At 43.6% G+C, this 12,669-nt stretch overlaps 1 protein-coding gene across 1 annotated transcript in view; it reads right to left on the bottom strand.

Moving 5' to 3' along the window:
• The window catches only part of COL9A2 (collagen type IX alpha 2 chain), a 95,411-nt gene that overhangs the window by 63,312 nt on the left and 19,430 nt on the right, over window positions 1–12,669 (bottom strand). The window contains exons 4-6 of the mRNA XM_068268933.1: window positions 10,211–10,273; window positions 4,563–4,616; window positions 43–78 (exon numbers count right to left, since the gene is read on the bottom strand). Coding sequence (XP_068125034.1) covers window positions 43–78; window positions 4,563–4,616; window positions 10,211–10,273 — 153 coding nt within the window. The remainder of the gene's footprint in view (window positions 1–42; window positions 79–4,562; window positions 4,617–10,210; window positions 10,274–12,669) is intronic.

Genomic DNA, 12,669 nt, shown 5'->3' with positions numbered 1-12,669 from the left:
GAGAAGATAAATCAGTTAATTTAGGATATTAATTATACTTACAGGTTTTCCTGGAGGACCTGGAAGCCCCGACTGTCCCTATAAATGAAAAAGATGCAAAATTGTTAATGTCAAGGTCTATGCAAGTCAGAAGTCATCTTTATGTATATGTATATGTATATTTAGTAGCAAATATATCGGCGCCAAGGGACAATGGAACCGCCGCTGAGAAGAACAATGTCCAAAAGTTCAGAAGTCAGGCATACATCAAAGGTCAGCGCAGGTTTAGAAAGTCATTGTATGTAGGGAATGGTAAATTCTTCACCACAATATATCAAATGCTCAGAGGTAGGTATCCGCCAAACATCAAAACTAGAAAAGGCTTACCAGCTCCCAACAACCCACATTATAAGGTTGTGAAATGGCTCATGTCACAGATAACGTCCAGGGAACATCAGACGTCGTGAAGATCCAGTGGACATCCGTGTGGAGGTAAAGTTTCAGGAATTTATATAGGAAAACAAAAACGGCAATATCTAAGCGTAACCCGTTTATTTAGATAAAATTTCTTTAAAAGGCAGTAGACATAAAAACGATAACTCACATACGGGGCCCATAAACAGGGAACCCCAGAAGATTAGCGCGCATGTAATGGTCAATCGAAGATCAATAGACAATGGTGCCGCCTGTTACCTTCCCTTCTGATGTTCCCTGGACGTTATCTGTGACATGAGCCATTTCACAACCTTATAATGTGGGTTGTTGGGAGCTGGTAAGCCTTTTCTAGTTTTGATGTTTGGCGGATACCTACCTCTGAGCATTTGATATATTGTGGTGAAGAATTTACCATTCCCTACATACAATGACTTTCTAAACCTGCGCTGACCTTTGATGTATACTTATCTATATTATTGATCTGGTCACACACAGGGCTGGTTCTCTCATGAAGCAAGGTGAAACATTTGCATCAGGCGCAGAGATTACAGGGGCAGCATGTTTGTATTGTGTTTACACTAATAGCATGCAATCAGAGTAGGAGGAGAAGCAAGAGGAGAGCGAGGCGAAGAGTTGGGGAAAAGCAGCTTGTTGTGCTGTGTGAGGAGTCTGACAGTGAGTGAGGAGGGGGGAGGCAGGAGAACAGCAGTGTTTCATTTGACTTGCACAGCAGAAGGGAGGAGGTGGCACTGCTGTCCTGACTGAGGAAGAATAGAGTGGCTGAGGGTTTGTTTGTCAAAGACTCACAGTCAGCCAGTGTGCTATTGTATTGAGCTGCAGCATGTCATGTGAGAACATTAAATGAAGCAGAGTAAATTGTTGGGTGCTGTGGGATCATTCCAAAATAGGGAGGGGGGGGGGCGGATCTTTACACGTTTGCCTCAGGCAGCAAAAAGTATAGAACCGGCCCTGGTCACAAAATCACAGTTACCTCGCTTTTCCTACAAATTATGCCATCTAGGAGGTGGCACTATGTATTAAAGGGGAACTGAAGAGAGAGGTATATGGAGGCTGTCATGTTTATTTCCTTTTAGACAATACCAGTTGCCTGGCAGCCCTGCTGATCCTCTGCCTCTAATACTATTAGCCATAGCCCCTGAACAAGCATGCAGCAGATCAGGTGTTTCAGTGGTTCAGACTTATAAGTCAGATCTGACAAGACTAGATGCATGCTTGTTTCTGGTTTTAATCAGATACTACTGCAGAGAAATAGACCAGCAGGGCTGCCAGGCAACTGGTATTGATTAAAAGGAAATAAACATGACAGCCTCCATATACCTCTCTCTTCAGTTCCCCTTTAAGCCAGTGGGCAGCCCTGCATCAGCTTCCCACCAGAAAAAGGGCTGGATTTCAGCCTAATTTGTATTGTCAGTTAGTCACTACAGTGGTCTCTGAATGGAGTTCCTGAATTCTTACTCTCTGCTCTGCACGACCTGGCACCTGCTCACAGTGCCAAAACCACTGAAAAATGGTTTACTGACCATGGTATTACTGTGCCCAATTGGCCTGCCAACTCTCCTGACCTGAACCCCATAGAGAATCTGTGGGATATTGTGAAGAGAAAGTTGAGAGACGCAAGACCCAACACTCTAGATGAGCTTAAGGCCGCTATCGAAGCATCCTGGGCCTCCATAACACCTGAGCAGTGCCACAGGCTGATTGCCTCCATGCCACGCCGCATTGAAGCTGTCATTTCTGCAAAAGGATTCCCGACCAAGTATTGAGTGCATAACTGAACATAATTATTTGAAGGTTGACTTTTTTTGTTTTAAAAACACTTTTCTTTTATTGGTCGGATGAAATATGCTAATTTTTGAGATAGGAATTTTGGGTTTTCATGAGCTGTATGCCAAAATCATCAATATTAAAACAATAAAAGGCTTGAACTACTTCAGTTGTGTGTATTTGAATCTAAAATATATGAAAGTCTAATGTTTATCAGTACATTACAGAAAATAATAAACTTTATTATAATATGCTAATTTTTTGAGAAGATCCTGTACTACATAAAAAAAAGTTTTTGTTTCTGCAATATTCTGCCCTAGCATTGTTTATTTTATATATTGAAGAACAGATATGTTTGTCACACCCAGAACAAGCCAAAACGGAAAAAAAACTGTACAACACCTGTCTTTTGACTCCACGTGAATAAGTAAAAGAAAAAAAAATAGATTTTGGAAATGCCAAACAGTATAGCAGCAGTGGCTATCATATACAAAGAAACATTAGGTCACATCACCTGGACCCACTGGTGTAACAATAGGGCCTGCAGCCTCTGCCCCGCGGGGAACCCGGGGCCGTTTTAGGGGGCTGGAGGGGTCGCAGCATGAGGGGAAAGCCATGCTGCACTTCGGCTAGGAGGGGGGACGGGTTCCCTCACCTCGGGCTCTCCCCTCTGCGCTCCCCTCCAGCATCAATACGATTGTGTGTGCAGCGGCAGCTACATACCTTCCGTGCGCTCCAGCGTGGACGTTTCTCCCTCTAGTGTCTGACGCGACTTCCTGTTTATACAGGAAGTCGCATCAGAGGCTAGAGAAAGAGGAGTGTCCACACTGGAGCGCACGGAAGGTATGTATCTGCCGCTGCCCGCCGCTGCACACACAATCGTATTGATGCTGGAGGGGAGAGTCCGAGGCGAGGGAGGGGGGTGAACTGTCCCCCCTCCCCGCCGAAGTGCAGCATGGCTTTCCAATCATGCTGCGACCCCTCCAGCCCCCCAAAATGGCCCCAAGCAGGCCCCCAGGGGGGGGGGGGGCGCGCTTAGAATTTCTGCGGGGGAGCCCAGTGGGACCTAGTTACGCCCCTTACTGGACCCCTGTGTCCAGTCCAGTTAAGGCTGCATTGTTTTTCATATTGTTCATAGTCTTTGTATATACCATGACCTGGATAAATGAGAACCTTCACAGAAATAGTAATGATAATCTAATGAAATTCTTACAGACTAGTACAGGAAAACACAGTAGCAAAGTGGAACTCTTAATAAAACCTTATGAAGTCAAGGTTGTAAACTGATTCATCCATAAAAGTGTAATAAACTGGAACATAATGGAGTAACGGAGGCAAGTTCTCTATACCTGTGGGATAGGTGCAGGAAGAGGTGTGGCATTTCTTTTTTTTTTGGGGGGGGGGGGGTCAAGGGGGTTTTGGACACATAAGGAAGGAGTAGGGACGTTTCAAATTTAGGGACTTCTGGGCCTCAAGAGAGTCTCCTTTGTGACAACAGCCAGTGCTACTGAGCTGATATGGCTACACAGCAGGTAGTATTACCATTTAGTAGATGTATACCAAACCATTTGTGAATTACTTTCAATCAAGTAGTAGTTGATTATGTACTCATGTATTTGACCTTATGTTAGTGTGTCTCTCATAGAACCAAATCCCTTCCCAACCCACGGATTACTGTCTCATTTACTATGATGTAGGTGCAAAGACTAGCACAATACTAGGAACTGGCAATAGTATAACAGAAGACAGGAAGGCCAGGCTGTATCTCTGTCTCATTGTGAGACAGTTCTTTTCAACTGTAGGAAGAGTTATGTAAACCTGTAAAAGGAAAAAGTTGGATCTTCTCCTGTCTCCCTCTACCTCGCCATTCCAGCACTGTGTCCTCCTGAAGCTCGTAGTACTGTGCCTGCGCAGTAGCACAGTCCCGCTTCAGCAGAAAAAGCAAAGCCTGATCAGATCCGTGCTACTGTGCAAGCACAAGCCATCAACAAGGGCTTGTTGACGGTTTTGGGGAGGACACATCGCTGGAACGGGGTGGTGGAGGAGGATGGGTAAGCCTCTGGATTATCCAGTGGCTTCCATCTATTGCACAGGTGTCCAGATCCATGCCAGTGTTTAGGATGGCCTGAGAAAGAGGAATGTGTTCTGCCTGATGGACCACACCTTTCCTAATTCAGACTCATAAATTAATTTGAGCTGTGTCAAAAATGTGTGCGGACCTCAGACCTCGATGGACCGGTTTGACATCCCTGCTCTATTGAGATGAGCACCCATTTGGGGCACTTTTTCCCTACAGGTACACTTCCAGGCAGTACTAATGGGGGTGAGAATCAATAGCAGTTGCAATAATCTGCAAAACTTACTTTGGCACCTGGACGACCTGCAGGTCCGGGATCTCCCTTGGCTCCTATTAATCCCTGGAACAGAGAATGTATCGTAAGTACAAAAAAACAGAATTTCCGATAAAATATCCAATAGATCAACACAAAGGACATTTTTTTCTCATTTTTACATTTCTCTGGAAAATTACTGCAGTACAAGGGGTTCTAATAATTCCCATTGTGATTTCTCATGCAGCAAGACTTAGTATTATTTAATAAGCCCAGGACAGATTTTCAGTATTATTTATAGGGCGGCCTGAGGGAACTGTGGGCATGCCAAAATTTGACTATGGCTATCAAATGGATGCTCGGTTTCAAATCTCAGTACAGGTAGCTCTGAAACAGACTTAAAGTACACCTGAATTGAGAGGGATATGGAGGCTGCCATATGTATTTCCTTTTAAACAATACCAGTTGTCTGACATCCTACTGATCCCTGTAGTATCTGAATCACACACCTTAAATAAGCATTGCTAATCCAGTCAGAAACATATGAGTGACATGCTTGTTCAGGGTCTATGGCTAAAAGTATTAGAGGCAGAGAATCAGCAGGACAGCCAGGCAACTTGCATTGTTTAAAAGGAAATAAATATGTCAGAATCCATATCACCCTCAGTTCAGATGTGCTATAAAAAGGCTTTGAACCTACATTTATTTTTGTTATAAAACCATTCTTCAGTGACAACTGTTTGCATGTTATTAAACTTTATGTACAGATCAATTCAAGACACACCAAATGCATTTGCAATGCCCTGTTATGTGAAAGAAACAAGAAAGCAATACAGCCTTTAAAAATGTTTAATTTGCAATCTATTATGCAGATGGGGAGAATGCAGAGTACATGTGCTTCGAGAATCCACCCGAATAAAGATCAGTTCATATGCCTGGACCCGTTCGGCAGTCCAGTGGAGGAGGGGCTAATAAATATGACTATGTGGTTTCATGTGAAAGGATACTTGTAAAGAGAAAAAAAGGAAACTTCAGTTTTTTTATTTTTTTATATATATTTTTGTTCTTATTAGCTGTCAACTGCTTTCAAAGTAGCATGGAACCAATGGCGTAGCAATGGGGGGGGGGGGGGGTAGATTGCGACTGCACCAGATGGTCCCTCCCTCAATGGCAGTATTGGCTCTGTATTGGTCCTGTGCTGGTAACGATCAATTCTATAGATGCTATTAATAGTGGTAATCATTACCAAACTGTTCCCCACCCCCTTCTTGCACCTCTCATACTGTGATTGTCCTTGGCAGGTTTGGTGAGCCATATCAATTGTCATGCATAGAGTGCTTGGGGGCCCAATGTAAAACTTGTACTGGGGCCCAAAGCTCCTTGCCTACACCGCTGCATTGAGCCTAAAAAAATGACTTGCAGGGTACCTAATTTCCAGGTTCATGGTAATGGAGGGCATTTATGGAGGTGCAAAACGGGTCTTAGGACCTCATATTACACTCTTTGAAAAGTAGTTTCTGCACTCCCCTCACAAAAAGCAAGGCTTCATTTTCACAAAAGTTTTTCTTTTTTTCATGAAGTGAGTGGAGAAACAGAAAAACACCATTTTATTTACCCGTTCTGTCAGGAACGGATCCCTGTGTAGCACCTTTCCAAGCAGGTTGTAAAGATTGTGTAATTATTTCCGTGGTCAGCGCACAGGATGCGCGCTGACACTGCGGAAATCCTCCACAAGCGTATAATCGGAGAGAACCCAGCAATGGTGCTATGCACCTGTAGAGAGGAATTCCAACCGGCAGATGGAGCTGTGGAGTGTAGAGGAACAGATCCTCTGCACAGCCACAGATGCCAGTTAAGGATTGTACGTAATGGGGCAATACAGAGCAGGATAGTTTCTCTCGAGGGAGAGAGCACATAGACAGAATGTATGTATGTCTACCAATCTAGTCGCCGCCCGGCGACGGTCGACATACAACAGTGAAAACCAAAGTGTGAACGCAATCGCAAGAGTGGCGATTGCCAATAGTGACACAAGACAGAGTAAAGGTTAAACACAGGAGCTGAGCGAAAGGCACAGCATATCATACAATAAGAATGTCAATGAAAATAACAAACGCAATACCTAAACGCAGTCACCGCGCGTTAGGCGCAACAGCGACAAGCGCGTTTACGGCGCGGCCTCCGCACGATAAGCGCAACAGAGACAAGCATGCCTCCCTGACTAACGAATGAACACAAATGAACAAATAACAGGAACGCTTGCTAAACGGCTGCCTTACCTCAGGCAACCGCAAGCGTTTGTTCCAGACAGACAGACGAACGGAAAACAGGAATAGGTCAGATAAGATCCAAGGCTCTTCCGCCAGAGCGAGTGCGATCCGGATTCAGGGACAGGACAGGAAGAATCCACTGCTCTTTTTGCCAGAGCGAGTGTGGACCAAGTACAGAATCAGAACTAGCAGGATCCACTGCTCTTTTCCACCAGAGCAAGTGTGAACCAAGTAGAGAAACAGAGCTGGCAGGATCCACTGCTCTTTTCCACCAGAGCAAGTGTGATCCAAGTGCGGAAACAGAGCTAGCAGGATCCACTGCTCTTTTCCACCAGAGCAAGTGTGATCCAAGTACAGGAATAGGCCTAGCAGGATCCACTGCTCTTTCCACCAGAGCGAGTGTGATCCACACGGCAAGACAGACAGAAGGAGTAACCAGTAGCAACCGCAGCTCTGGCCTACACTCCCAGACAGACAGAACGATTCCCTGTCGACCGCCGCTGGCGACAAGGCAATCGAGACAGAGAGGGAGAACAAGGCAATACAAATAATACAGCCTGACTGCACTAGAAGGAATGCCTAGTGCAGTCCCCAGGAATTACTCTAAGATAATCTTAGCAAACGACAGCAAGGCTGACACTCTAGGAGTGTTTGCAGGAACAAACCTTCATGACCAGCAAAGGACTCTGGGAGAGCAAGGTATTTATACTGCAAGCCTTCAGAGGAGGCAACTAGGCAATTTGCATAACAAGTATATGCAAATTCCTCAGCAGCAGAGCAGGTCTGAAACTTGCAAAGCAAAGACAGGTCTCTTATCCAGAGACCTGCAGCCCACAGACTTAAGGAATGGTTAAACAGCTGTCTGTCTGTGCAGACAGCTGAGTGGATCATTACACAGGTATTATTGAATGGCAGGTTTATCAAGAAAAGTAAGTAACAAAAAATGAAGGAAAGAAGGTGCTTAGAACAACCAATAGAAAGCTTTGTTTAATTCGGCTGACACGTGATTGGTTGCTATGGGCAACAATTCTTGCTAAAGTATATTGGCAGCTTACTGGTTAACAGGTCCTGAGCCACTATCATTATTTCCACCTGTTCCTCGAGTTGTATTTGGTAATTTTCTTAACAAATGTACATTTAATGTAACCATTTGTATATACTGTACTTTCTATTATTATCGTCTCTTTAGTTAAAACCCAAGAAAGCAATTATGCCTAAAAGCGGGTTGTAACGTTTCCAGATTTTGCCAGAAGTCAGGATAATTGAAGCGGAATGTGATCAGCGATGTAAGCAATATTCTTGCACTCTCCATATTCCCCGTTACACAGAACAATACAAGGCTATTAAACGACACAGCAAGCAGCCATCCCACATTGGGCATAAAGAAGGAAAGTATAACCACTTTTGCACAGCTTGTAGGACTAGATTTCATAAAATGTAATTACTGCAAATATTCTCAGCAACAATTTTTCACATACAGACAGCATGCATCAGTATCCTGTTTCAAGAAATGTTTCCCTGTATCCTTTGTGGGGGAAACACACTGATGGTTTTAAAAAAACAACCTTAAGAACTGTGCAGCTAGTGGCATAGCAATAGAGGATGCATAGGTTGCCACTGCACCTGGGCCCCTGAACTCGAGGGTCTTCAGTCATTGCTGTTACAGTGGTAGTAATCATAGCTAATTGTACTTTTAATAGTAATAATCATTAAAGCGGACCTGAACTCAGAACTTGCTCTCTGCACTAAACAATAAGGAACAGCGTAATGACCTTTAGGCTGCTTTCACAGTGGGATGTTACAGGCGCACGTTAGTGCAGCCTGTAACACACCCCACTGCACAGCAATGAAAAATCAATGCGCTGTTCACAGTGCCCACGTTGCGTTACACAGTAATGCTGCACGTTCGTTTGAAGTGCAGCATACTGTGCGTTCTAGCGGCTTAAGCCGCGTTACACTGTTTGCACATGCTCAGTATGGGTGTTTTTTTTTATTTTGTGGGCGGAGAGGAGACGAGGAGAGGCCGCTACGTAGCCAGGCACATGGCTACTTTATATTCACTGCACTTGCAGTGTTTACTTCCAGGAGCGGCGCTGATTGGCTGGCGGGACCATGTGATGCGGAGAGCTCCGCTCACGTGGTCTCCGCAGCGCATCCGACAGAGCAGGCGCACCAAGAACTGCTTTTAATGCGGCTCTTGGTAGCGTCCTGCTCCAACACCACCAGGCGTTGCGTTAGGGGCACGTTATGCGACCTTAATGTGTCATCTAACGCAACGTCTTAGTGGGAAAGAAGCCTTAAAGAAAGACATTTCTTTGTTACAGTTGATACAAATCCTGCAATAAATCTGCAGTGTCTACTTCCTGCTTTCATGGAAGCAGAAATATTTATAACATCCTGTGTCTACCTATTAGCTCCCTGACATGGCAGTCAGCTGACACAGCTAAGGGATCAAATTACAACTTGTCCTTAGTCACAGGTGAGGGGAATTAGACAGGATAAACTAAATACTCCATCATTCAAGTGGGGATGCGCGCACATTAGCAAGCGCAATTCCCAGCAAAACACGCCCCCAGGACTGCACGCTGATCGGCGTTAGGCGGTCCTGGGGCTGCCGACCTGCTCACGCCAATTGGCGTGAGGCGGTCGTTTAGTAGTTAAAATGAAGCTATTATTTAAAAAAATTAATATAACGCTCATGCTTCACTTGTGCTGGATCTCCAACGCCCAGCCAGCTGCAGTGAACGATGTAGTACCACTGGTTGTCTGTTAATGTTCCGGGGGCAGATGTTTCCTTCTATGGGAAACACATCTGTTTGTAAGAAGGAAACACCTCTGCTTGTCCAGAAAAACTGGGCAGGTTAGGACTTTGCATTGAATGACCAATGGGTCCTTGAAAACTGATGTGTGTGCTTGGATCTGATTAATAACAGGATTCATCAACATATCCTTTAGCTGATCCATTAAATGCAGAGCCGGATCACCCACAAGGCAAGCCTAGGAAGTTGCCTAGGGCCTGGAAAGAGTCTAGGGACATGGTGGATGCTAGCCCCAACCAAATCTTATTTAAAAAAAAAAAAGCAGGTGATCATCAGCGGTGGGCAAAAACTGCTATCTTGCACCATTTCATTTTTTTCTTGATAAATTGGCAAAAAGTCACCATTTTTCAGCTGAAGTGTAAACCGAGTCTTACCAAACAATATAGAGAAAGTGCTAGAAAATAGTAGTGCCTGCAGCAATGCTCAGATTGATGAATGTGAACCTGAAAGGCAGTGGATCTCCAGGTATATTCTATATACCATGTGGTGTTAATTATCCAGGCTTCTGGTGTGGAGGAGAATTAAATCCATTTTGTGATGTTATTCAAGAAAATGATTTACCAATAAAGAATCATATTTCCCATGTACTTACATCAATCCCAGCTTCTCCGGGAGGGCCATCTGGACCGGGGGGACCTGGTTCTCCTTTAGCACCCTTAAATGAATAAAAAGGCAGTTACAGCATAGTATACATGCTATACTAAATACTATTTGAAAATGTTATACACTCTTACATTTCTACAAAGATAAAAAATAGACATAATACTAAGGAGTCTTCCAGATTGTTAAGTCAGTGTGTTTCATTTAACTAATCTAATTTATAAAATGGTTCAACAATATCCCCTTCCCTACATTTATTAACCTAATGTGTACTTTGTCTAGTGAGCCATTCAAAAGCCATAAACTACAGCTATTTTTTCCTGACATTTTCCAGAGCTGTACTCATTATTTCTATGGCTGAGCTGTCCAGATAGTACAGTATAATGTATGGTTATCAATATGCAGGGTTCATGCACAATGATTGTTCCCCGCAGGGATCAGAACTCAGTTCAGGGTTGAGTGCAGTGCAGACAAGTCACTAGGTTACAGCCTTTGTAACACGTTCCGTTTCTATGGAGGTGGGAAGGAGAGAATACAGCATGGTGCACAATGGATCATTTTTCAGCAAATGGAGTAAAGAGGGGACAATGTACTTGATGCACAACAGAGCAGCTTTCAGCAGATGGGTTGAGGAGGGGCACAATAATCTTGGCCTAGATGATTTGGCACTCTAGATCTTTTAGTGATCCATGGGGCATAATAGATTCTTGGGAGTGATGGCCCTGATGAGCTCTTTCTGCTGATTTTAGACTAGCGTGTGTAAATGGCTTTAGTTTAAGAAAGCACTAAGACCATAGGCTAAGCAAAGGGAAGGTTAAGCTATGTGCACATGCTAGATGACACCTAACCCTAACTTTCCCAGCTAAACTAACTTCCCTAACTTTCTCCTTCCTTGTTAGGCATTTACAACTCCCTCCACATTATTCCCTTACTGACACCTATATCCCCTTTCAGCAAGCTTGATGAATAAAGCCCAAGGGGAGGGGTTTGATGCACGAATGTGCGCAGACAGCTAGCTACTAATGCTGGGGAAGCAGAGCCTGTTACATTATCAGCACCACGCCTGCTTTGCTGTGGAAATGCTCAGCATACTGCACATTAACATAGAAATATGCATGTTGCACAACAGGGTAACGCAAGCTGCAAACCTAGCATTGGTACTGGTAAAATTGCTGTGTGCAGGCAAATACAGCAGCTTTGTGCATCAGACCCAAGGTGACATAGCTAATGAGAAAAGATTCATGCACTAGGTGCAACGTCCCTTACTACTGCATAAGAAAAGAAAATAGTTCCTCTAACGCTGCAGATGCTCAATATTCTGCAGATGCCCATATTCAAGCACTGTATTGTCATTGTGTAACACAACAATGTTGCATATAAGGAACATAGTCATGGTAACAAAGATAGAAATAGAGAAATTATACAAGTATGCCAGGTATTTCAGATATTTAAACAATTTGTTCACAGTGTTTATTATTTTAGAGAAATAACAAGTTTATGGCAGATGGAAAAAAATGGTTTTCAGTCTGTTTGTGTGTACATGAATTGAACGAAAACATCTACCTGATGGAAAACCACAAACAAGGCATTTCCGTGGTGAGTGTATGTATGTATGTATATATGTATGTATGCATGATTGCATGTAGGGTTACGGTATTTGATTGTGAGCTCCTTTAGAGACAGGTACTTATTCAATAGGTTCCGAGCACACAGTCAGGGCTCGTTCACACTAGAGGCATTTTTGGTTAAATTTAAGCGCGGACGTTTTTTCTAAAACGCCCTGAAAGTGGCTACACCATGCTTCTCTATGGTGTAGTTTAGATTGAAGCTTTTCGTCCGCGTTCCGCTCAGAAAAGCGGTGCATGGGCCATTTTTGAGGTGATTTCGCCTCAAATGGAAGGTATAGGAAAAATGCAAACGCTGAAAAAATTGCTTTGTGCAGCGATTTCACTTTCTTAAGAATAAATACATTGTACTTATTCTCTTCTGGATCAAAGAGTTCACTTCCTGACTGATGTCAGGAAGTGAAAAAACGGAATCGCGGAAAGAAAAATTGTGTCAAAAATTGCCAAAAGCAGATGGACATGTGGACGGAACGCAATGTGAACAAGGCCTAAAGGTTAGTCCACACTGTGGTGCTTTTCTGAGGTTTTTGAGTGATTTGCTGATCATTGATGATATGCAAAGTGTTGTGCCAATTTAACACTATGTGAGCATTCTCACTGCAGTGTTGCGACTTGTATAAAATCCCAAGTGCACTGCATGCACCATTTTTGGAGCAAATGTGATGCGTCTTTAATTGCCAGAACAAAATTACAAAGCACAAATGGCGGAACATTTCATTGCAAAATCGTATTGTAAGTGTGAGCTAACCCCAAAGTTCTGTGAACTATGTTTATGCTCTATACATATGAAAAACAAATAGGACTAAACAGTACAGAGCATGTGTTT

This window comes from Hyperolius riggenbachi, chromosome 2 (assembly GCF_040937935.1).
Source record: "Hyperolius riggenbachi isolate aHypRig1 chromosome 2, aHypRig1.pri, whole genome shotgun sequence".
Taxonomy (NCBI): domain Eukaryota; kingdom Metazoa; phylum Chordata; class Amphibia; order Anura; family Hyperoliidae; genus Hyperolius; species Hyperolius riggenbachi.
Note: the sequence above shows the minus strand (reverse complement) of the source record. Positions and strands in the feature narration are given on the sequence as shown.